Source organism: Bos indicus, chromosome 11 (assembly GCF_029378745.1).
Source record: "Bos indicus isolate NIAB-ARS_2022 breed Sahiwal x Tharparkar chromosome 11, NIAB-ARS_B.indTharparkar_mat_pri_1.0, whole genome shotgun sequence".
Classification (NCBI taxonomy): Eukaryota; Metazoa; Chordata; class Mammalia; order Artiodactyla; family Bovidae; genus Bos; species Bos indicus.
In genome coordinates this window covers 45,959,373-45,986,098 of record NC_091770.1, presented here as the reverse complement: position 1 = coordinate 45,986,098, position 26,726 = coordinate 45,959,373, and the positions used below count along the sequence as shown (strand labels likewise).

The 26,726-nt window shown below is 42.1% G+C and overlaps 1 protein-coding gene across 1 annotated transcript; it reads right to left on the bottom strand.

The window, feature by feature from the left end:
• Positions 1-4,353: 4,353 nt before the first annotated feature.
• On the bottom strand, positions 4,354-26,423 carry POLR1B (RNA polymerase I subunit B). Its single transcript, XM_019970247.2, has 15 exons — positions 26,159-26,423; positions 24,339-24,506; positions 23,744-23,890; positions 21,977-22,109; positions 21,003-21,139; positions 19,654-19,877; positions 18,797-18,968; positions 16,704-16,875; positions 15,309-15,590; positions 14,129-14,262; positions 11,448-11,618; positions 10,738-10,894; positions 7,524-7,720; positions 6,670-6,923; positions 4,354-5,770 (listed from the first exon to the last, which is right to left on the bottom strand). Exons 1-15 carry the CDS (start codon positions 26,333-26,335, stop codon positions 4,888-4,890), a joined length of 3,408 nt encoding a protein of 1,135 aa, XP_019825806.2. The 5' UTR covers positions 26,336-26,423; the 3' UTR covers positions 4,354-4,887.
• Positions 26,424-26,726: the final 303 nt, after the last annotated feature.

Here is a 26,726-nt window from a genome sequence, read left to right as displayed (position 1 = left end):
TTCTGTGTTTTCAGTAAGCTTCCCAAGGCAAATCTACCTGTAATAGTGTTTGAGGATTCAATGAGAAGCCAGAGAGACAGAAAGGAAGCCCCTTCTTTAGGCCAATTTATCTAGAAGGGAGGTCCTAGTATTACTGCCCTCTGCTGAGCAATGTCCTAGAAGGAGAAACATTCAAAAACAGACACACAAAAACTACTCGCCCTTGAGATGGCACTAGTGGTAAAGTACCCACTTGCCAATGCAGGGAACATGAGAGACTCGGGTTTGATCCCTGGGTAGGAAAGATCCCCTGGAGGAGGAAATAGCAACCCACTCCAATATTCTTGCCTGGACAATCTCATGGACAGAGGAGCCTGGCAGGTTACAGCCCTTATGGTCGCAGAGAGTCAGACATCACTGAAGGGACTGAGTACACTCACTTGAATTAATTTGGGTTAAAAAGTACCTACTTACATATGCAAACCCCTCTGGGCAGCGTTAATGATTACTCTCTTCTTGATAGTTTAGCTGAGAATAGCACTAAGAATTGGGAGAGGTTGAGAAGGGAGGAGGAATCAGCTGTTTGATTTTATGTGAGATTTGCACATTTCAGTGGGAAGGGAGGAGGGTGTGGTGAAAAGAAAGGCAAAGGGGAGCAGGTCGCCTGGAAGGGGATTGGCCAGGTGACTGGCCAGGGAGAGAGTGGCCTCCATTGGGCCCCTTCACCCCCTCTTCACTGATCCCAGTGTTAAACATACTGTCCCAAGGGAGGCATCTAAATTTCACTCTTGGAGCCCATACTATCCAATGGCGTGTTCCGCCTGGCGTCAAGCTCAGTCCTTAGATTCCTGAGGCTGTTGAATGGTCAACCACAAACTGAGGAGACAGATACATATCCTCTCACAGTTCAAGCCCGAAGTTCAGAATCAGGGTGCTGGCAGGTTGATTCCTTCGGGAGACTGGGAAAATCTTCAGGCCTGTTTCCAGCTTCTGGTGGTTGCCGACAGTTCTTGGCTTTTCTCTACTAGTAGATACTCATTCAGCCTTCACTAACAACCTCCTCTGTCTCTGTGTCCTCTCGTCTTGTAAAGATACCAAGCCCCAAGCTCTAGGGGCCACGTTCACTCACAACCTTTGCCACAGGCTGCACTCTGTATGCTGCTGCTAAGTCACTTCAGTCGTGTCCGACTCTGTGCGACCCCAGAGACGGCAGCCCACCAGGCTCCCCCATCCCTGGGATTCTCCAGGCAAGAACACTGGAGTGGGTTGCCATTACCTTCTCCAATGAATGAAAGTGAAAAGTGAAAATGAAGTTGCTCAGTCGTGTCAGACTGTTCGCAACCCCATGGACTGCAGCCCACCAGGCTCCTCCGTCCATGGGATTTTCCAGGCAAGAGCACCGGAGTGGGGTGCCATTGCCTTCTCCAGCACTCTGTATAATTGTCAGTAATTAACACTTGAAATTCAGAGGCTCTCCAGGACTGACTGGTGTGAGTGAAAGGGCAGTCTGTAGTCTGCTGGCTGGTTTCTTAGGCACACCTGCCTCCACCATATTTTAAATGCCAGTGCAGTGGTTTCCCCTCTAATCCTACACTGCTTCTCCCACACCACATGGCTGGGCTGGGGGTGCCAGACAGGTCCCAGAAGGCTCTCCAGGACTGACTGGTGTGAGTGAAAGGGCAGTGTGTAGTCTGCTGGCTGGTTTCTTAGGCACACCTGCCTCCACCATATTTTAAATGCCAGTGCAGTGGTTTCCCCTCTCATCCTACACTGCTTCTCCCACACCACATGGCTGGGCTGGGGGTGCCAGACAGGTCCCAGAAGTGTGCTCATCCCATTGCTGCTGTTGTCATTGTAACATTTTCCCAGTGGGAGCAACCCTTACCATCAAGAGAATCACTCCAGTCACTGAAACGTGTTTTTATAATACATCACGCAGTACCAGTTACAACCACTAGGTGTGTTGGCAGGTCCGTGTTTCAAGGGCACAGTTGGGTGGACAGAGTCGGCAGGATTGTTACAGCAACACTATAACCTGAAGATGTGCCAAGAGTGGCAAGGGATAGGGACTTCCCTGGTGGTCCAGTTGCTAAAACTTGGTTCCCAATGCAGGGGGCATGGATCCCATCCCAGGTCGGGGAACTAAGATCCACATGCTGCACAGCTTGATAAAAAGAGTGATGCAGGACCCCTAACAAATCTGGGTGAGGGTGAGAAGTCTAAGGCTGGATGTCCTCCACGTGCCCAGACAAGTGGGGCTGTGGCGCTGCCCTGTGATACAGCCTTTTGTATCGCAAGACAGATGGAATAAAATGTGGCTTCTCATTAGGAACTTAGGTGAAAGTATTTTGACTGCCTGACGGATTGAAGGCTGAACCTATCCCGTGGATTTGTCTCCAAGTGGGCTAGATCCGGAGGTCTGGCTTCTAGCAGCACCCAGGGATGGGTATCACCAGGAACCAAAATCTGCCATTCAATTGGGTATTTACTTCTTTGAGATACTCAAATTCTTTCATTATTTACCACTCCATTCATGGATATGTTACTTACTCAGTTTTAAGTTTAGCCCTATCCTCTCACTGAAGATATTTTTCTGCAAATTGCATAACATATAATTAAATCTTTTGAATGTATTTTTCCTTTAAGTAATTTTTTTCATAATAAATTTTTATTAGAAGAAAATTTAATTAACAAACTTATACATTCAACATGGTCATGCCATTTTACACAAACATACAGTCACTGCTGCTAAGTCACTTCAGTTGTGTCCAACTCTGTGGGACCCCATAGACGGCAGCCCACCAGGCTCCCCCATCCCTGGGATTCTCCAGGCAAGAACACTGGAGTGGGTTGCCATTTCCTTCTCCTAAGTAATTTTTTGCTTGTTCATTAATTGAGATTATATATTTATATATATATATATATTTACACATGAGTTTCTCACACACACATAGACCTTGTATATACCTTCTTATCTGAGTAGATATATTCCTTTGGGTTCACCAACACTCCATTTATAGAGACATAAAACATCATTCAATGTGGCAGCTTGATTCCATAGACACCCAGCAACCCATTCATAGGGAAGAAACCTTTCAGTCTTGTTTCTAAATCCTATTAACAGGGACAGTTACTTGTATTCTAATACTCCATATACATCACTTGTGTTCACAAACACTTCATTCATGGATACAAACACGTCACTCATTCTGATTAGATACACTCGTCATTACACCAACATTCAATTCAGAGATAAGTAAGCAATCATTCAGCTATACTCTTGAGTAGATATATTCATTTCCATTTTAGCCCCATTTTATTCCAGATTCATAGTATGTGTTATATAGATGTTTCCTTTCAGTAGACAGCTTTTTTCCCCCCCTTCTTTTTGGCTGCACTTTTTGTGGGACCTTAGTTCCCTGACCAGGGATTGAAGCCAGGCTTCTTGCAGTGAAAGCACGGGGTCCTAACACATGAACCACTAGGGAATTCCTGACACCTTTTTTGTTTTCTACCAACATGCCATTTAGACATATTTTCTATTGCTCACTTTTGTATATAAATCCTTCCTTTTGGTAGATACACTCATTTAGATTCACAAACTCTTCACTCATGGAGATATAAAAGATATATTCAATTATGTATACAGAAATTTCTTATGTTGAAATATTTTCTTCTATATTCTATTTTCCTATTATAGATACGTAGCATATAGCTGAGTTGGGTGTGTATAGTTGTTCCCACTCTACAGTAGTTTATTCTCAAAGATACCAATCATTCTTGTATTCAGATATTTCCTGAGTAAACTGTTTTATACAAACTGTCCATTCATAGATATTAATATATTTCATATCATTCCATGTTGAATATAGCTCTTTTAGATACATTTTTGTTATAGTCATGTAAGTATAAAATTCAATTCTGAGTTATATCTTTTTATGTGTTTTAGCAACCGTTCACTTATAGACATGTTATATACAGATTCAATTTTATCACTTCTTCAGTAAAGACTGGCTTCCCTGATAACTCAGTTGGTAAAGAATCCGCCTGCAATGCTGGAGACCTGGGTTGGGAAGATTCCCTGGAGAAGGGAAAGGTTACCCACTCCAGTATTATGGCCTGGAGAATTCCATGGACTGTATAGTCCATGGGGTCACAAAGAGTCAGACATGACTGAGCAACTTTCACTTTCAATAAAGACATTGTTTTTTTGTTATACAAAAACCCAGTTTCTGGAGACACACATCAATCTTTTGAATAACTTTTTATGGAGTGATATATTAATTTGTGTTCTATCCATAGTCCATAGCATAGATGTCAAGTTCAGTGTTCTTACCATTAAAAACACCAAAAAACAACCCAAAGGGACACAAGGAAACTTGGAGGTGATGTTTATTACCATGACTGTGGTGATCATTCACAGGTATATGCATATGTTCAAACCCACCTAATTATATACATTAAATATGTGTACTTTTTGTGTAAACATACACTTCAATAAAGCTGTTAAAAATTTCTACCTTTTATTTTTTAATGTAAGAAAATATAAAATTACATATACGCTTACACTGTGTTTATTTTGAACTGCTCTGCTCCACATGGACAGATAAATGTTTGACAGTCACTGCCTGCTGAAAGCAGGATGCAGAGAACCTGGGGTTAGACAGACTTTTCCCTGAATATCCTTCTATTTGTCAATGTATGAATTTTAAAGAACAAATATACTGAAAGTCACCTTCAATAGTTATACTAGAGCAACTGAGAAAGTCTGCCTTCTGAGTTGCCAGGTCTTGGTTGAAAGCTCTGACAACCATGAAACACTCCAGAGTAATAACTATGAATAGCCTCACCAGAACAACATCTTGTTTTAATCTGACAGCAGTCTTGACCCAAAAGACCTGCGTCAGGTTAAACGATGTCCAGCTTCACTTTGATGTTCATAGCTGCCAGTTCAGCTACAAAATACCGAAAGACATAAGGCAAGGAGATGGTGTCAATGGTGTCACTGCGGTTACAGAGGGCACAGATGTACTTTCTGTTGCGCAGGGCAGACCACGATGGGGGCGGCTTCTCCAACAGAGGGGAAAGCAGACTGCCACATTTCACACACACGTGGGCCACTGACCGATCCGAGCAGTTGAAGAGGCGGTCATGGAGGAGAAAAGATGTACCGTGAGCTAAAAGGGCATCCCGCTCCATCTCCCCAAAACGGATTCCACCCTGGACGTTTCTCCCCCCTACAGGCTGGTTAGTGACTTTGTCTCGGGCTCCTGTGGTCCTCACTTGGAATTTGTCGGAGACCATGTGGCGTAAACGCTGGTAGTACACCACGCCTATGAAGATGTCTGCTTCTAGCTCCAGCCCACTAATGCCACTGTACAACCTCTCGGTGCCATAGTAGTTGTAGCCAGCGGCCTTCAGCATCTCGCCAAAGTATTCCAGGGCTGAGTTCTCCTCTGAGAAGATGAAGGGGGTCGCGTCGTGGCAGAGCCCGTGCAGAGCTGCAGACTTGCCGGCCATGCTCTCGATCAGCATGCCTATGGTCATGCGGGATGGAAAACCATGGGGGTTGAACAGAATGTCAGGGACCATCCCGCTCTCAGTGAATGGCATGTCCTCCACTGGCCACAGCCTGCTCAAGATGCCCTTCTGCCCGTGACGACTGGCGAACTTATCTCCAATTGTTGGGTTCCGGGGCACTCGCATCGTGATGCACACACACTTGAACTTGCCAGTGCCGGTATCATTACTGCACACTTTAATGTTATCCACAATACAGTTTTCTTTACTCCTAGGAAAAAGTAAACAGGGCAGAATGTCAAATATTTGTTAAAATGAATAGAGGGTGCCTTAGAATGTGGCTGTATTTGGACATCGGAGCTTTAAAAAGGTAATAGAAGTTAATAACGAGACCATTAGGCCGGTCCCTCCTGAATGCAATCTAATAACTGGCATCACCATAAGAAGAGGAAATTTGGATACAAGGAGAGACAAGAGAGGCACACGTGCACAGGAAAAAATACCATGTGCGACAAGGAGAAGGTGGCCACCTGCAAGCCAAGAGGCCTCGGGAAACCAAACCTGCCTTCACCTTGATCTGGGACTCTGACCCTCCAAACTGTGAAAAAATAAATTTTTGTTGTTTAATAAATAAATGTCTAGAGATACTTTTATTGATATATTAGTATTTAGTGTTTCATAATGGATATTTGCAAAAATTATTCTTATCTCTATTCTTCACTACAAATAGAGCTGGTATCCCTAAAAATACTTATGGACAGGGGTATTGATTACATTCACTACAGAACTGTGATTGGAAGAACAGTAGCAAGAAAGGCAGCTAAGACCTAAAAAATCCAGTTTTAGTAACAGGGATAATGAATTCCACTTTTTAGCTAAGACACATTATTAACATGTCTGAGAGAGATGATCAAGTCTGAATAATAACAGTTGTAAAATAAATCCCAGATATAACTCATCAGATTTAACAGACTGACAAGAAAAGTAGGAAAACAAAACAGTACAACAGACCACAGAACTTCATCTCATATAAGAAATGTCCATTCAGTTAATGACTAAGCTACCCCTAGTATTACTCCAAAAATTCTGTTGAAAAATAACATTCACTGACTTCCAGAGATTTCACTGAGAAATAGCCCATAAGAAATAGCTCCGGGTATGCAAACTTACTTATAGTACATCACAAAGCCTTCCCCGGTGTTGAGGTTTAGGTAGCTGTAATATGGATCTCCATACTTCAGTTGTGCTCCAATAAATGGCAATCCATCATTGTCCAACTTCTGCAGAACCCGTGGGTCTCCAGGTTTGACTCCAAAGACCAGACTATCATCTCCTTGTTTAATTCTTTCAGACAGATCTATAAATTCAGACTTGTAGACACTCCCATGGGCAAAGCCTCGTTCCCAAGAGGCCTTATTCACAATCTGTGAAGTCAGAGGATCATTAATTTAACGGACTGAGGCCAAATAAGGGTTTTCAAAATAAAGCTGGTTAGCATTATAACTGGTTTAGGATAACTGGCATTTGATTTTAAAACTCCACATCTCCCAAATCACCTATGCTAACTATTAAAATCCAGACACATATAGATGGCTGAGAACCCAATCATGCATAAATACAAAAAGTAGATGTTTCTAAGATTACTTTACATTCATTTGACATCTACTTGCACTGTGCACTCAAATACGCAGGCTATATGCATATGAAATATCTAGTGATATCCCTCAAAGTTTGACACTTTTTTGCGGGGTGGGAGGCCTTACTGAGCAGCATATAGGATCTTAGGTCCCCAACCAGGGACGGAACCTGTGCCCCCAACACTGGGAGGACAGAGTCTTAACCATTGAACTGCCAGGGAAGTCCCCTTGTCACTTTTAACTTAGACCAGGAATTAATTAATAGAACATTCATGCATCAAATATTAGGTACTTGGGCACATAAGAAATACTCCTTCAGTGATCTGATGGTAAACAGAAAAGTTAAAAATGAGAAAGGGTGGAAGTACACCTCTTAGCAGCACTTACCATGGCATCTTCCATGTCGTAGCCAGTGTAAGAGATAACAGCGACAATGGCATTTGTCCCAATTGGGTAGTTATCCATGTCATAATAATCATACATGTACGGTCTTACTAAAGGGCTCTGTGGAGTCTGAAGACGATACAGTTTATTATCTGATCGATCTTGAAAAGTGAGAAGTGGAAAGCCCATGGTCTGCTTACCTACAAAGGGAAAAAAAACATTAACATTTTGTTTTTTTCCCTGTTGATGTCAAAGATAACATATAAAATTGGAAACCAAATATTCATCATAAGGGGATGAATAAATGAGTAAGTCATGCTGGTTACGTTTACTACAGACTAATACCTGGTGTGAAAATGAAGTAGACAAATGTGTATGAACATGACCCAACCATGAAAACAATGCTGTGTGAGAAAAAGTAGGGAATGACATTTACTAGGATATATTCGTGTAGATTTGCCACACAATCCGAATAGTTCTAGACCTAGTTTATGGAAATGTGTAATGTAAAAAAAGCATAAAAAGAGGATTTAAAGGATACATACAAAACTACGGGACATTACTATTACTGGTGGGAGAGGAGTGATAGTAACTATTGTCTAATTAGACGACTTTCTTTTTTTTTTTTTTAATTTTATTTATTTGGCTGCACTGGGTCTTAGTTGAGGCATGCAGGATCTTTGATCTTTGTTGCTGCATGTGGGATCTAGTTCCCTGACCAGGGATCAAACCTGGGCCCCCAGCACTAGGAGCATGCCGCTTTAGCCACTGGGCCATCAGGGAAGTCCCTAGACTACTTTCTTACACAGACATCCACCTACCCACACACACATACAGAACAAAATGTCAGTATTTGTTAACTCTGGGTAGTCAGGTACAGGATAGAGAAGTTTCTTTTTTGTACTTCCCTACAGTACAGAGAATCAATTCAAAACAAAATGATTTTAAAAACTAAAATAGATAAATATATACATAGGGGAACTTTTAAAAAACAGAAAGGGAGATTTGCAGCTTCCAGTAAGAGAGGGCCACTCCTACAATATCACTCTCAACATGTATAAGTAAAAGATCCAGAAGAAAAACAAAAGCCAATTACATACATACACATACTAGCTGAAAGCACTGGAATGTAACCACAGGAAGTTACAAACTAGAGAGGGATTAACACTTGGACAAAAGGAACTGCGCTGAATGAATTTCCAGTTTTCTCAGTTTTGGATGTTTTGTTTTTTATGTTTTGTCTGATGGCCCAGTCAGAACAGCAGTCCAAATCTTTGGTGGACTCTAGAACTATGCACGGTGGGACAGACATAAGCAGTCCAGCTAAGACTAAAGAGCACATATCAACCACTGGAAGCTTGCTTCCAGAAATCTGAAAACCAGCCCTCGCCAGAGGAACAGAATAGAATCCATTTTTTTTTGTTTTGACTACACAGCTTGCAGGGTCTTAGCTCTTCAACTAGGGATTGAACCTGGGCCCCAGAAGTGAAGGCACTGGGTCCTAACCATTGGACCACCATGAAATTCCAGTCTTTACCACATATTTTCCATCTACAATACAATCCAGTATTACTACACATACAGAGAAACAGGAAAATGTGACCTAGACTCAAGAAAGATGCAATCAGTGGAGACTGATCCTGAGACGATCCAAATGTTGGAATTGGGAGGTAATGACTTTAAAATACCTGTTACAACTGTGCTCAAAATGTAATGGAAAATACGTCCACCATGAATGGAGATCAGAATCTCAGATAAAACAGGAACTATAAAAATGAAACAAATGGAAGCTCTAGGCTAAAAAATTAAGTGTCTGAAATAAAAATTCAGTAATGACAGAAAAGTCAGTGAATATGACAGATCAATAAAATGTCCCAATCTGAAGGAGAAAGAAAGAAAAAAAAAGAGAACAGAAAATTCAATGGCTTATGGGACAATATTAACAACTTATTGACTGGAGATGTATTAGTATGTCTTTTGTTACCCAAATGTTATTTACCAGAGACATTTCAACATTAACTTACATAACAAATCATCGGCCACAAGCCTTAGTTTCTGCAAAAGTCCTCCGGTCAATAACGTGTTAAAAGGCTTAACATATATGATGCATAACAGACATCTCAGGACATGAGACAGAACAGTCTCATTATTTCTAGAAATAATGACAGAATATCTTATAGATTTGACTTAATTTTTAAAAACAGGTTTAGGAATATCAGCAAAATAACAGGTTTAGGAATATCCAAGCAAGATAAATACAAACAGCAACATATTTAGGCATATCACAGTCAATCAGCTTACATACCAAACATAATGGGAAAATCTTAAGGACAGAAGAAAAATAAATAACACTATAATCAAGCAAACAATAATACACATAACCAATGACTTCTAATTAGAAATGACAAAGATAAAAAACAGAGCATAACAACATCTTTTAAGTGCTCAGGGAGGGGGGAACCCGAAAGTCCTGTCAAATCAGAATTATATATCCAGTTTCTGCAAGTGAAGATGAAATAAAGACATCCTCAGATAAATGAAAACTAAGAGAATTTGCAGCCAGCAACCTGCAGCTAGCTATAAAAAAATGTTAAAGAGAAGCTGTTCAGGCTGAAAATTCCAGGCTGAAATGACCCTCCATGAAAACTTGAATCACCAGGCACGAATGAAAGAAAGCACTAGAGATGATAATGACGGGTGACCACACGGCTTGTACTGTTAACAAATCTAATCACAGGACCTTAGGCAAAACCAAGCTGATGGACATTCTACAAGATAAATTTATCTTTTTCTTAAAAATAAGGTAAGACAGACATTTAAGGCTAAAGATCTAACTTAAAGAACTAAAGAGACAAGAGAACTGAATACAACATATGGTCTTGGACTAGGTGCTACCCAGGGAAAAACTTCCACAAACTTTATTATGCTATAAAATAATGTATTCTTAAATTTCCCGATTTTAGTAATTGTCCTTGATTATGTAAGTAGACCGCCCTGTTGTTAGGAAATACATAGCAGGATGTTCAGGGGGTAAAGGAGCAGCTCACTTTCCAAGAGGAAACTGCAAATGAGGCAAAATCTAGGTAAAGGGTCTATGGAAGTTCTTTGTACTATTCTTATAACTTTTAGCTTTTCTCTTGAGTTTGAAGTTATCTCAGAGTTAAAAATTGCAGTCTGTTTTCTTTTGTGACCACCACCACTCTATGCTCTGTCTTACCCATTTGGCACTGGTACATATTTCTCGGACTCTGGTTGTGATCTGAGAAAGGGATGAAGTTGGCGATCACACTCAGCAGGCTGTGAGGGAAGAGCTCCTGGTGCGTGGTGACCCCAGCCAGAACCTCATCCTCGAAGATGGCAACATTCATGAAGATCTGGAAAGAGGAAGGACCAGGAAGTTCAAGGCACAATGTAACTGTGACTGCTAACACATATTAGCTCTTACTATTGATCAGAGTTTAAGAAAACCTTCCCACCCACCCAGTATCATGAACACTGCAGGGATGCACAGTAAGAAATAGCACATCTTAAACATTTCATTCTAAATCTACCCTGGTCCAACTATGAAGGGGGATAGGAAGGAGGAAAAATTTTTATCAGTAGCACAAAGCCTAGAGTTTTGCAACTACAGAGATGTAAGCAAAGATTGTGAGTGATTTTAGCAGAATGTTCCAGTCTCACCACCCAAGGCAGAGCCAGGTGCAAAGAAACTTGGGGAGCTGAGTGGGATGGGAAAGGCAGCTAAGGTGAACACCAACCCTCTCAGGTTTGATAAGCATGAAAACTGCTTCATGCTGATCACAGAGGAGGCAGAAAATAAGTTGTGACTTTCTTTCAAATGCCTGACTGTCATGATCACTGTAACACTTTAACAGTTAACTGAGTCTCTGAAAGCTGTATATCATATCATCACAGGGGTCTATGTACCTGTTCCATAGTTCCAATCAGTTCTTCTTTGCCTAGTTCCAAGTTCTGCACAGGCCGCACCAGTCGACAAGGAGTGGTAAAAAGGTACAATCCTGGGTACAGACTTGGTTTTCCTGTCATGGGGATCAGGGCCACCTCCATCCAGGGAGGAATTCTTTTTTCTCTCAACACCTGTTTTCAATAAAAAGAGAGTTCCGTGAAGAATAAGTGACGTCTATCCCTCTGCCACCTAGGAGGTGGGTACGGAGGAGGAGATCTAACATGAAAAGCAACACCTTGAAAGTTTCGCAGGTAACACATCTAGTACCCTGCCAGCCTCAGCCCCCCACAGGTAGCTATTCACCCCACACTGAGAGCTGGCAAAAGCCCTACTTTCTTGGGGACTCAATCTCACTATGAGGCAAACTAGTAACAACTGAGACTGAGCAAAAGGTAAACCAAGAATGTGTGGGTAAACACAGTATATGCAATTCTGTTGGCTGATGTCTAAAATATAAGATTACTGGTGTTATTTTAAAATGGATTCAATGAAAAAGCCCTTCCACTTGGCAATTAAAAAAACAAACAAAAAAATCTATGAACACTTGGGTGAAAGGAGAAATACTAAAATTACAGAAATGTGAAAAAAAAAAATGAAATCTGTATGGTAGAACTTATGGCAATAAGTATAACATATATTTAAGTATATATAATACTTGAATATATAATATATAAGTAGAACTTATAGATTTACAGTTAAATATATTATTAGTAAAATGAAAGAATAAAAATAAATGAATTAATTCTTAGCCCAAAAGGTAAAACAACAAAGTATAAGAAATCAAAGATAAAATCTGAAATTAAAGAAGCAGAGAACAGAAAAAGGTTCAAACTAATAAAACATTTTTAGTTCTTTTGATGTAATTGAGAAAGGGATGGGTATTCTTTTTCCTTGTGGGGAAACCAAGGGTATGAATATACTGAGTAAAAAAAGGCAAAGGGGGGAAGAGCATAGAAACAAAATTTTAAAACCATGAGGCTGCTTTGCATATCCCTGAAACCAAGATGAAATGGATAAAATGCTGGTGACCAGAACAGACCTCAGCAGAGGTAAAAAGCTTCAAGACCAACTTCTGTATTAGACATAAAGGTATCAAGGAGCTGCCCCAAAGACAGCACTAGAGCCAGACGGCCTCACAGGTGAATTCTAGAAGACCTAAGACCAGAGAACTCACTGCTGCGCAGACTGCTCCAGAGCACTGAACACCAAGGAAAACTTTCTAATGCTTTTTATCAAGCAGAAATTTGTGACTGTCGATTTTTTAAAAAATCTTAAATAAAATTGAGAAAGTATCCGCATTTATTAGGTATTAAAATAATAACCAAGTGGGATTTATTCCAGGAATGGAAGATTTGTTATTCATCTTTATTAATAAAGAATGATCTTTGTCAGGGAATGAATATAATACTTTTAATATGTCTAAGGAGAAAATCTCACAACTTTTTTCTCCATAGGTGAAGTATACAAGCAAAAGAATTGTGTGTGGGGACTAAAGAACACAATCTTAAAGTGATCACAGTTAACGTCAGCAGCCAGGAGACCAGCCTACATTAAGTTCCTCCTGAAATGATATTCTGAGTCTCATCATAAGAAAGCTACATATATCAAGAGACAATGTACACAATTTGGTCTATACTCTTTAAAAACAAAAAAGTGAGACATTAAAGGCTGAGGAACTGTCCCAGATTAAGGGAGACTGAAGAAACACGCCAACCACACGTAACATGGGATTCTGGACTGGGTCCCAGACAAAAAAATCTGAATATCAGCTATAGACTTCACCCACCTGAGATTTTTTAAGTGCACTGTGGTTAATAAAGAGAAAATCCTTGTTCTTAGAAAATATACACTGAAATCTTCATGGAAAAGGGGACATGTCTGTACACTGTCTTCAAATGGTTTGGAAGTAAAATGTACACAGTATTTATAGAGCATACAAATGAGAAAGCACGTGGGGGAAAACATAACAACTGGTATATCTCGGTAATGGGCATATGAGAGCTCTCTATGCTGCTCAAACATGCTTTCAGTGTAAAACTATCAAAGTAAAGCAATGAAAAAGCTGAAAAACAAACAAAAAACCCAACTAAACAGGACAGAGCATAAACTACAAATTCATCCTACTGCCAAACTCCTGGCCATTATCTAAGCAACAAAGACTCTTTCCCAGAGAGAATTCTAAAGTTTAGTTATTCAAAGAATGTTATTCTATTTGACTTTTTAAAAAAGTATTTCAAGAAACAGAAGGCAACCAGTTATGACTGCTATCTTGATTAGCTTCAGTATTACTTGAAATATAAGGCCATATTTTGAGATCCCCTATCTGCCATTAGTATTTACAAAGGGAAAAAAAAAAGTTAAAAATGTGTTAAAATAGTAGACTAGGGCCTCAATGAAACAAACCAAAAAAAAAAAAAAAAAAAAAAGCATGTAGCTCAAATACCTGTCACTGACCCTAACCAATGAGGTCAGTGTAAGGCAAGATGCTGCCACCAGAAGGACCATATGGGCAATTCCAGAATTAGCTTCTGACCTCCAACCCCTTCACACTCAATAATACCCTAGGGCTACCTCAACAATTAGAAAAGACATGAAAACCTAAGATGGAGGGACAAAACAATTCACAGAGACTCAAGATCACCTTAAAATGTCGGAGAGAATCGGCAATGCCAGGGGCAATCTCCTTATCGGCCCAGCCAATCATGACACCGTCCAGCAGGACAGGGTAGCACTCACTGTACGGCCGATGTGGAGTTCCGTCAACTGGAGTGACCCCTGGTGAAGTGAACAAATGGAATGATCTCATTAGGATGCTTTCCCAACATTTAAATTTCCCTCCAGACTCAACAATGGCTTTACCTTTCCAGACATCTAGTCACCTTGTCTCTAGACCAGAATGTTTTTATATGGCTTGAGGAAACATTTAAGTCTTTCAGCAAGGACCCCCAGGTCTAGGGTCTCTGGCTTTGAGCAGAGTAGCAGGTGGACAGGGGTATAAAGGAGGCTTTTTTTTTGTATACCTTTTATATTTTTGTTTCTGAGCCAGGTAAACATATTTTCCCCCTCCAAAATCTAATTACATTTGCTCATTATTCACACATTACAAATTTGCCAACTTGCTAAAATGTATCTGTAACCCCAGCATCAATACTAGTGGCTCCTCTCGCATCATTTGAGGACATCTAGTGAAAATTTTGAGTCACCAGAAGCATGTTTCCGGCTGAGGTCACACAAGGGGATGCAGTTTCAGCTCATACTGCAAATAAGGGTCCTTTCTGCACTGTTCAGTGCTGTATGTGCTTTTGCTGTTTAAAATGGCCTTCAAGCACAGTGCCAAAGTGCTGGCCCCTAAGCACAGGGCTTGATGAGCTTATAGTTACAGTGTAGTTAGCTGAAAGCTCAGTATTAATGAATCAACAATATATATTAAATAAGGCATCTTTAAACAGAAGCATGCATAAAGCAAGGCCATGGACCCAGCAGCCGATGAAAATGCTGTCACGAGAGGTATGCAGGAACCTAACCTTTTCTTCCCTAGGACCAATGACTCAGTGTCTGCTAATTCAGTGCCAGTGGTGACTTAGAGAAGTACTGCAAATAACAAGAATCTACTCTAGCTAAGTAAGAACACTCATCCATGAGCTGTCAACAACCTCTGTAAAGGTGCTTTACAAAATGGCACAGGTTATCCACAGTGTGACACCATCACCCTTATATGAATTCTCTGCTCAAACCCCAGAGAAGCACAACTGAATAGCTTTGCACCTGTAAAACCCACACAAGCAAACAAGACAGACTGCTGACTGCTGCGAACCACCTACCCAAGTTGCAGAGTAGAGCCGGAATAGATGCTGTGTACACAGACTGTGTGACGACCTCACAGATGGCGGTTAAGTGGTTCATCAGTCCACAGGGCTCCCCGTCAGGGGTGTGCACGGGACAAAGGAAGCCCCAGGACTCCGGCAGCAGCCTGCGCACAGTGGTGGTCCGCATTTTAGCAAAATCAGCCCCTCTGTGCACACAGCGGAAATGGGAGAGATAGCGTATGAAGTTCAGCTTGTCAGCCACGACACAAAGTCCAGAATCTTGAAGGAAGCCAAGACCTTAATAAAACAGACATCATTGAAAAATAGAAGAAACTGAAAAAAAAAAAAGAAAAAGCCTCTTTTTATTTGAGGCTCTGAAAAGATAATAAAACCTCAGAACACATTTGAGATCATGCATGCTCAGTTGCTAAATTGTGTCTAACTCTTTGGGACCCTGTGGACAGTAGCCTGCTAAGCTCCTCTGTCCATAGGATTTCCCAGGTAAGAATACTGGAGTAGGTTGCCATTTCTTTGTCAGGGGATCTTCCCGACTCAGGCATCAGCAGGCAGGTTCTTCATCACTGAGCCACCTGGGAAGCCCACACTAGCGATCACAGAGTGGGTTATCACAAAGTTTATTCAGCTGTGGGGAGGGGAAGAGTTTACAAAGGAAAAAAATACAGTAAAAATCCCCAGATTTCACAAACTATTAGCCTTAATTGTTTCCCCATCTCTTCCACATGATCTCTATGGAGAAACATAAGTGAGTTACAAAACAGCAAATAATTAAACGGGATTCACCCGAGAGAGAGTTGTATAACACACAAGCACTTGTTAGCCCTTAAGGAATTTCCATCAGTATCATCTCCTTTAAAAAAAAAAAGACTTCTGGCCCTTCAATAACCACTTAGTAAAGTTTTCCAGGTGTTCTGATATGACTGGTTTAGGGATGGGTATGTCTAAAAACCCTCTCAGACTACCACCTAGTTAACCTATCCTCAGAAATCTAAGCAGTTTCCGGTTTTCTAGAAGGAGGTATGGGAAATGCATTTGTTCATTAAAATCAGATTTAAACTATACAGACAACCTGTCTAAAGCCCTTCAGCCCAATATACACCTGTCAAAATTCACAACCTGAAATCGGTCTTTAATGAGTGAGCAGCTCACTTTTAAAAAGAACCTCTCCCGGGACTTCCCTGGCAGTCCAGGGGTTAAGACTCCAAGCTTCCACTGCAGAGGGCACAGGTTTGACCCCTGGTCAGGGAACTAAGAACTGATGTGTCATGTGGTGTGGCCAAAAAACCAAACCAAAACAAAACAAAAAAACATCTCTCATAGCAATATGCAAACTGACATTAAGCAAATAATCTGAAAATTGTAACAAAATGAAGCCCATTTATTTAATTTCACCTGTTTTAGAACGTAGATTTCCAGTAGCAAGAAGGTATTCAAATGGTTTTGTAAGGTCTATTCCCAGACTAAAAATCTTCATCAAATTTTCACTGTTTAAGGACACATTGGTCTTCTGAGACTTCTTGTCTATAGCTATTTTAATAGACACTAACCAAGCTTCCAATTTTTCCTGAAGTAAGAAAAACAGTTTAATTTTTAGGTGTTTTAATTAACCACAAATTTCATATTTACTCAGTCTATGGAATTTTCCAGGCAAGAATACTAGAGTGGGTTGCCACTTCCTTCTCCAGGGGATCTTCCCTACCCAGAGATTGAACCTCTGTCTCGTGTACCTCCTGCATTGGCAGGCGCATTCTTTACCACTGCATCACCTGGGAAGCCCTAATTATTGATAATGAATTTGGAGATTTTTACTTCAGTCCTCTCCATCTTTCCTGTCATTATGTTATCTCTTAAATTCTTTTTTTTTTTTTTTAAACAGTCATCATTTTATTTAGCCCCTGATCCTGTGGGTCAGTTGGGGAAATTTTCTGGTCTGGGTCAACCTAACTGAACTCTGCATTTTCAGTCAGCTGGAGGGTCAACTGATGGCTGGGCAATCTAGGATAGCCACCCTCACCTGTCTGCAGTTAGCAAGCTATTGAGGGAGTTTCTGCAGTTCTCTTCCTCTGCACTTTTTCCCACTACTCCTCCCTCTCAGAATTTGATTTTGTGCAGGTATCTTTCCCCCACCATCCCAACTCCCTATATGTAGCATGAGCCTCAGGGAAACTGCTGGAGAACTGACATGATAATTAACATAACTGCATTTCCTTTGCTGGTGATTGGTCAGGAGAAGGCACACCCAGGTCTGGCCAATGAGGAATGTGGGCAAGTCTGTTCAGAATGCTCCTAGGAAAGTTTTCCTCATCCCATGGAAAAGCTATGGAGAGAAATACCTAACTTTGATTGAGGGCTTGTTATGCCTGCTGCTGCTGCTGCTGCTAAGTCACTTCAGTTGTGTCTGATTCTGTTCGATCCCAGAGATGGCAGCCCACCAGGCTCCCCCATCCCTGGGATTCTCCAGGCAAGAACACTAGAGTGGGTTGCCATTTCCTTCTCCATCTTAAATTCTTTTTAGGGATAATATAAAAAATATAAAATGCTATCCAATCAACTTTCTTATAAAATTATTATAACGTTCTCTCCCTAGACACACACAGACACACAGAGTTCTCATTATTTACAATAATCACGTCCTACAACATCTGTGTGAACACTGCACAAAACCCCTGCTCCCAGAGGAAATGCAGGGTCAGATGTCAGTGAGTTTTTATTTACTGACATCTTTGTCAACTGATCAACACATGACCTTGTTTTCTGTGTTTGTGAACACTTAGTTTACACTGTTGATTCTTTACCACTGAGCTCAGAGCAAACAGCATCATAACTCAACGCCTGCACAAAATGTGTCTAATGTAAGTGTTTCCTCTATAAGGCAGGCACAATGCAGCCTTCTTGAGCTAGGACCACGGAAAGGAACTTCAGCACTGAGCATGGGGGCCATTTTAAACAGCAAAATCACCAAGAAAAAGCAGAAAAATGTGAAAAACATGGCATTGAGGAGACACTCGTTTACTGCTCATCAGAACTGAGCTGGGCCTTGTGCCTCAGAAGAATAACTTTTCAGCACTCTGTACATGTCTGCAAATGACCAGGAGTGTGCCGCAAGTACTGATATTGCTGAGTTAAAAATAAATGTTAATGAGTAGTTGAATTTAATAGTACAGAATCTGTAAATAATGGGGACTGACTATAAGTGAGTATATTGGCCATTTACACTTCATCATTAATGTTATGACCAAGATTTGACAGTTTTTATTTAGCGTCTATGAAGATACTAAAGTCCTGAACCTGCCGTAAGCTAATGCCTCTGATTAAGTCCCTTACTGCTAAACAAACAAAAAATAGAAGGGAAAAAAAAAACACAAACCTACAAAAAAAATGCTCAAACTAGAAATTATAAGCATGCAAGAAACAATACTGCTGAATATGGCCACACCATCCCACAAGAGGTAAGGATGCTCCAGGGTGAAACAGCCTGCACCTACCTTCAGAAACATGAGGAAGAGCTGACCGGGAGTTAGAACCTCTTGGTTCATTAAACTGTCAGGATTCTCCTCCATGCACTCTCCTTTGGCTAAAGCAAAGAGCTTCCGGGTCATGAGACAAAGCATATAGAACTTCTCAGTGTTGGATTTCAGGTGGATACAGATACACTGGCTGCCGAAAGAGAAAGCTTAAAACAATCCAGCTACTGATACTATCCCATGTCCTGCTAACCAAGGTCCCCAATCCACATTTACCCTAGACGTCTTCAGTCATTTTCCAAAAACTGCTTTTCACTTTTGCTGGCAACATTAGCAAAAGAACAGAACAGACTCACAAAATCTAGGACTGTAGGGACAGGCCATAAGTGGATATTTAAATTTAAATCAATTAAAAAAAAAACAACTCGTTTTCTCAGTTGAAATGGCCCTGAATGTGGCTTGTGGCTACAGATTGCTCAGTGGAGGACTACAGCAGGGCTCCCTTAACAATTACACAGTGGATACAGAAGACAGAGTCCCAGCCTTGGGGAAATAAAGGGACATGATACCTGCAGCTTTCAGATAATGCAGAAAGAAAAACGATGTATATGCAGAGAAAGTAAGAAAGATGTTAATAAACTGGTGAGTTGGAAGTCTGAAGTTATTTCAACATAAAACCTTAAAAGTACAATATAAAATAGGAAGCTAGCAGGAAGAGAAAGGTGAGGATGGCTGCAGGAACAAAGTTAGCCCCTATCTCCCTACACCAGAATCCCACCCCCAGGGCTATTCTGATTTCCAGACGACTCACCAGCCCCATGTATATCCTTACTGGTAACCACAGACACTGCCCAACCCTAAGAAACAGTTTCACATACTTAAACAGAAACTCTGCAGCTTGTTCGTTCGGGTACCAGTCAGGAAGGCTGAGTTTCACTCTGAAGCGCTCCCCCAGATAGTTAAGGACCTGTTTTTGTGTGGAACATCCCTCTTCCATTACGATCCTTAACATCTGAGAAACCGAGTTCCTAAAGAAAGAGTCATCCTCCTTTCCTTTGATGAGCTCCTGAAAAATCTGATAATCGGAAAAGCTGACGAGTGCCTAGAAAAGAAAGAAAGAAAAAAAGATTATTTAATTAATTAATTTTAATTGGAGGTTAACTAATTTACAATATTGTGGTGGTTTTTGCCATACATTGACATGAATCAGTCACGGGTGTACATGTGTCCCCCCATTCCAAACCCCCCTCCTACCTCCCTCCCCATCCCAACCCTCTGGGTTGTCCCAGTGCGCTGGCTCTGAGTGCCTTGTTTCACACATCAAACTTGGACTGGTCATCTATTTCATATATGGTAATATTCATATTTCAATGCTATTGTCTCAAATCATCCTACCCTCGTCGTCTCCCAGAGAATCCAAAAGTCTGTTTTTTATATCTGTGTCTCTTTTGTTGTCTCACATATAGGGTCATCATTACCATCTTTTAAAATTCCATATATATGCAAAAAAGTTTTTTTTTTTCAAAATTGTTAACCATCATTTAGTAATAGTTCTCTCCTACTTCTTTTTAAAACCCAAGAAAAATCAGGCCTCTACTACTGCTGAATCTAAGCAAGCTCTTCAAAATAAGGGTCACACTTGTATGGGAGACACCAAGATGTCCCAATGACCCTTCCCACTTGGTACCCACAATCTTGGTCTCCTCTGCCTTGAACAGGGCTGGCCTGTGTGACCAAGGGAGTATGGCAGAGAAGCTGAAGTGTGACTCTCAAGGCTGGGTTGTGACGGGCACTGCAGCTGCAGCCTCATTCTCCTGGTGAACTCTCTGGGGAAGACAGGTGCCTCAAGAAGCCTGTGGAAAGGCCTGTGAAGAGGAACTGAGACCTCCTGCCAAGAGCCTGCACTGACTTGGCAGCCAAGCTCAGTCGACCTCAGAAGGGGATTCGCCAGCCCTGGGCAACCCTTCTACACAACAGCAGCCCCCACTGACATCTCATGGCAACCTCCTGAGACCCTGGCCAGAACTGCCCACATCAGGAGCTACTTCCATATTTCTGACCACAGAAATAGAAATATTTAGTCATGTTTTAACCACTGCATTTTGAGGTAACTTGTTATGGAGCAGTGGATATTAGCATAGCATGAACGCTGATGAGGACGACCTATCCATTTTGCACTTCCAACGATTCGCTTCCTAACAAAAGAAGTATATTCAGTAAGTCACACCTTAAGTGCAAATCCCAAAGGAAGGAAAAACAGTTCTTTCCGGTAAATAAAGTTCAACATAACCGTGCCATTTTCCAAGTAGTGAAGGTTCATATTGACAGCGGAATGTTCCTCTCTCACACAGTGCATTGAAACTCCTATTGAAACAAACAGAGCAAATAATCAGAAACTCAGCAACACTACCATTAAGCAGTATCCACGGGTATAATTAGAGACAGATTTTTAGCTCAATTGTAAGAATGAACTGTTTAACTATAGGATTCCAGACTGCAAAATGCTATCTTGAGCAGCCAGGCCCTGTCATGGACAGTGATCAAACAGAGGTCAGGTTGCTATCAGTCAGAGACAAGGTGAATGCCGTGCCCCCTGAACTGGAAGAATTCAGAGGCCCAGACCCACCTCTGGCCAAGTCAGCCAGCCTTCAGTATCATAAGCAATAACATAAAAACCCATGTTCAGGGGCTTCCCTGATGGTGGTGAAGAATCCACCTGCCAATGGAGGAGATGGGTTTGACCCCTGAGATCTGGAAAGATCCCACATGCCATAGAGTAACTAAGCCCATGAGCCACAGCTATTGAGCCCACATGCAGTAACTATTGAAGCCACGCACCCTAAGAGCCCATGCAGAGTCACTGAAACAAGAACCCCATGCACTGCAACTAGAGAGTATCCCCCACTCGCTGCAACTAGAGAAAAGCCTGTGCAGCAACGAAGACCCAGAACAATAATAAATAAATAAAATTATTTCTTAAAAAAAAAAAAAAAAAAGTTCATTCAGTTTGAAAAAAAAAATTGACACAGTAGAAACTAGGTGTTCCACTATGAATTTATAGCACAGAATTGCTTAACAGAAAAACAAACCAAAAATTATATATATGAGAGAAAAATATCAGACTCTACGTGCATACATCTACTTTTAATAAAACAGCTTAAATATTTCTGAAAGAACATTCCAAACATCCCTGCAACTTACCATACTGAGTGTAGCCAGGCCCTCTGCTTTTCCACTTTGGTCTTACCATTGCAATGGGGAAATTTCTGCGAGGCATAATCAACATTCGGATGACTTTTTCAATGCCATTGATGATAAAATAGCCTCCCATTTCCTGCCAAAGAGATGAATTAAAAATTTTTAAACAAAGACACATAAGTACCTGCAAACATGATACTGACTAAGGGCCAGTATCACCCTCATTCCTAACCAGATGTGCACAAGAAGTGCCCTTAAGCAAGAGGACCTGCGGGTCCCTGGGAAACTGCCGACTTAATTAAATCTTCTCAAGCACATTAAAAAGGCTGTAGAGACTTGGGAGAAATGTATGGAAGGAAATCATGGTACTTCCTTTGACCAGACAAGTTGGACATAACCTGCCACATTCTTATCCCTAAAATGACTGCACTTTTCAATGACATTAAAAACCAAAAACAATTTACTCAAGTCTAAAGTTGAAAACAGTAATGGTTTTGCTTCCACACAAGTATGGTTTCTCGTGAACCCAGCATGGGCTTCCCTGGTGGCTCAGTGGTAAAGAAACCACCTGCCAATGCAGGAGACACAAGACGACGTGGGTTTGATCCCTGGGTTGGGAATATCCCCTAGAGGAGGAAATGGCAACCGGCTCCAGTATTTTTGCCTGGAAAATCCCATGGACAGAGGAGCCTGGTGGGCTACAGTTCATGCGGTTGCAAGAGTCAGACACAACTGAGCCTGCGCATGTGTGCACACACACACACACACACAGCAGGTATATCATGCTGGGTGCTCTATGTCAGCACAAGTGGGACAACTACATGCCATTTTCAAAAGAGAAAACTGAGCCTCAGGGAGATTAAACTTTGCAAAGATGCACAAGGGGAAAGTTGAACAGCTGGCTGTCAAACCCAGATCTGCCACCAAAGGCCTCTTCCCACCACATACAGTCTCCCTGTTGTAGGCAGAGTCTGCACATCTTAATTACTTCAACCCAAGCCACCTAACAGAGCTGAAGGAAATGCTGAAGGGAGGGTATATGAAGCATTTAATACATCCACAGAGTTCGACTGTAGGTAAAGCAGACATATTAGACACATTTTGTGGGTTAAAATGTTGAGAGAGCTGTAAAAATTCAAATACATCTCTAAATATGTATCATTCAGAAAATTAGGGAAAAACCTACCAATTATCCCCCACAAATAGTAATATTCTCTAACTGAAGAGTTCTTTTTTTTTTTAAATCACAAATAATGCTTTTAAGTATTTAGCTTCTTATAGTACTCACATAACAGAAACTGACAAATCTATCTTGTTGTTGTTTAAATGTTAAGACATGTCCAACTCTGTGACCCCATGGATTGTAGCCAGCCAGGCTCCCCTGGCCATGGGATTTCCCAGGCAAGAATACTGGAGTGGGTTGCCATTTGCTCCTCCTCTTTTTCCTTTTTCTGCTGATGCCACACAGCATGTGGGACTTACTTCTCCCACCAGGGATTGAATCTGCACCCCTTGCAGTGGAAGCATGAAGTCTTAACCACTGGACCACCAGGGAAGCCCCTAGAGTGTTCTTTTTCATACACTGTCTCATCTGAGACTCGTTATGAAAACTACACAGAGCACAGACAAGAGATCAAGGCCCCTGTTATCTAGAAATTAAAGCAGAGAAAGAAAACTGAACTCCCTGACAAGCTTTCTGTTCTCGCACTTCCAGTTCTGGCCCTTTCTACTGTCACTGGGTCTTTCAGGGCACGGCTCCCCTGCAGGTACCTCTGCTTCCTCATGGTGCTCGATGAGGGCTTTTGGAGGAAGGTTGTATAAGTTGCAAAGCTTGGATTTCACCATGATGGGAACGTAGCCCAGAAACTGCTTAATGACTCCTTTTGAGATTCCATTCACTGACCAGCTGATATCGGCCTAAGTGAAAATGAGAGAGAAAAGTTAAAAAAAAAAAAAAGAAAAAAGGGAGGACTATCTAGATCTATAGGAATAAATGAGTATTCTAGGAGAGGGAGACAGAGGGATGGACTGGGACTTTGGGGTTGGTAGATGCAAACTATTACATTTAGAATGGATAAACAACAAGGTCCTACTCCATAGCACAGGAAACTATATTCGATATCCTGTGATAAAGCACAATAGAATACTGAAAAAAAAAATGTATATAAAAAAAGAATAGATGAGTATTTTAAAAGATTAAGGCAGAGGACCATAAACTAAATGATTCTATGCTTTAGGTTTAAAAGATGGGATCGCTCAGATGACAGCACTGAGAAAGCCAAACTCTGGTATAAACCGTATTAGGCACTGAGCTTATTCAAAAAAATGTACAGTGTGTGAGTTGCATGCTGTCACTCATACTCACTGTCAGCTTTCCCCGGTAGGTGCTCCTCCGGCCTCGGCACTCTGCTGGATAAACGTTGAGCTCTTTGCAGATGCTCCCTTTGGGAACGGCTGGAGGGCTGATGACGGCATCCACAATGGTGAGACAGATCCGCTCATCTTTGAAAGCAAATTCAAAGGGAGGGACGGCCTGAAATACAGTTGAGACAGTCAACCACTTGCACTTTTAAGGCACTCTCTCTCGAACACTCTTTCAAATCTCAAGCGTTCTACAAGCACTGATGGCTATCATGCCAATGCGACACATCTAAAAAGAGCTAACACGACATCCGGTCTACTCATATCCTAAGTACCTAAAACAGCATTAAGCAGATTTTTTTGGTCTACTGACTGTTGGATTCTATAATAGATTCTAGGGATACAGCTGTTTACGGGACAAAGCTATCCTCTGAACCAAGTACCTGACTTCAGTAGTGTGTATATGTTAATCCCAAACTCCTAACTTATCTCTGCTCCACATTTTTACTTTGTACCCTCTGTGCGCGTATGTTGTTATTCAGTTGCTAAGCAGTGTCCAACTCTTTGCGACCCCATGGATTGTAGTCCGGTCAAGCTCTTCCTCAAGAATACTGGAGTGGGTTGCCATTCCCTCCTCCAGGGGATCTTCCTGTCCCAGGGATTGAACCTGGGTCTCCTGCATTGCAGGCAGATTCTTTACCATATAGCTACCAGAGAACCCATTTTAGCACAAACGTTCCTTGATCATCTCAACGCTGGACTCTTTTTCATTGTTTTAATAAATCCCAGGGTCAATTAACTTATATGCAGATTTACAATTTTTCTCATAGACATGATACAATGAGTCCAGGCATGATAGAAATTATTTCCCATCAGACAAAAATATCTCATCTTTTGCAAATGGGTGAAGCAGCAGGATTAGTCTTCGAAGAAGCCTCGATGGTTCCCCCATTATTTGCAGAAGAGAGTTCAAGCATCAGAGACTGGCTCAACTTTCAACATTCTCTCCACCCCTCCTGCATAACAAGTCCTATCCAACAAAAGCATAGGGTGGAGACCCCTGAGCTCTGCTCTTGCACTTCACCTGGAGGGAACGCACTCTTCTCCTGGATTCATGAGGTCCTGCCCTGGGTTAGCTGCACCTCCCTCCTCTGTGCCCCCCTGCTTTCACAGCTCCACCTGGTGCTGCTGCTGCTAAGTCGCTTCAGTCGTGTCCGACTCTGTGCGATCCCATAGACGGCAGCCCACCAGGCTCCTCCGTCCCTGGGATTCTCCAGGCAAGAATACTGGAGTGGGTTGCCATTTCCTTCTCCATCACAGCTCCACTACCTCCACCCAAAACAAGATCGCAAGCAAGAACTGTCTCTTACACAGGTCTGCTTCTCCCTCACTGTCAGAGTCAAGTGCCCGGAGACATCAGGATGCTTACTAAATGAGACCCTACCCCATTATTTTCACCTGAAGCCTGCTACCATCACCCTCTAGACCAATCACTTTAGTTTGGAGTAAATGTTACCTAATAATGTTACCAGTCTCTTAAGGAGGGCCAAAGGTTTCCCACTGAATCTCGCTTTAATGCCTCACTGGCCCCTTCTTCGACATAGCCCGGCGCTGGGCCTCTGCCCCACTCCCCCGTCTCCTGGATCTCCCGCTCCCTCTTCCAGGCCCCCAGCCTCACTCACCTCTCCCTCTTCCTTCTCCAGCGCCTCACACAACCCGCACCCCATCCGCCGCCAGGTCCCTTTGCTCCATCCGCCTGTAGCAGGGGCTAGCGGCGCCAGAGAACCCAGAATTGAGGAGCGCCTGGGAGGACGCCAAGCTCACCTGCACCGCGTGGCTGAGCCCTTCGCGCACAGCGTAGTTGAAAGACTCGACATGCGCCCGCGTCAGCTCCTGCAACGCTGGCTTTTGCTGTTTCCGCGGGATCCCGTAAGAGGGGTCGGTCAAGTGCTTTAGGCTGGGCCCACTGGGCAGGTTTCGCCACCGGCCGCCGGGATCCATGAGTTTGCCTGCACACCGGGCGCCAGCGACTGCACACGCGCCGGAAACACCGCCCGGCGCCCAGCACCCACAACCTGCTGGGAAGTGTAGTTCCTCTTGGTCTGCCTGCCCTGGGTCCTCCGATTTTACAGGGTCGACTAGAAATTAATACTGTGGAGCAAATGGGCCGGCTCAAAATCCTGCAGAGTCGGAGAGCGGCGGATCGGCCCCGTCTCCTCTCTTCCGGCGTCCACCCCTGTAGATCTCCGCTCTCCACTCAGAAAGCGGAAATCCGCTCCAGGGCCAATTCCGCGTGTGAAATCTCCATTTTTCATTTGCGGTTTAGGACCGGCGGAGAGTGGTGTTCAATGATTTCCTTCTCTTTCCTTGACCACTTTGCGATTCAATACTC

Bases quoted from the DNA above. Each gene is read 5' to 3' on its own strand.
- POLR1B (XM_019970247.2), bottom strand. From the start codon at position 26,335: ATGGATCCCGGCGGCCGGTGGCGAAACCTGCCCAGTGGGCCCAGCCTA. The intron at 24,507-26,158 runs GTGAGCTTGGCG...ACTGTATTTCAG, and splicing joins GGCTCAGCCACGCGGTGCAG to GCCGTCCCTCCCTTTGAATT. The intron at 6,924-7,523 runs GTAAGTGCTGCT...CTGACTTCACAG, and splicing joins ACGACATGGAAGATGCCATG to ATTGTGAATAAGGCCTCTTG.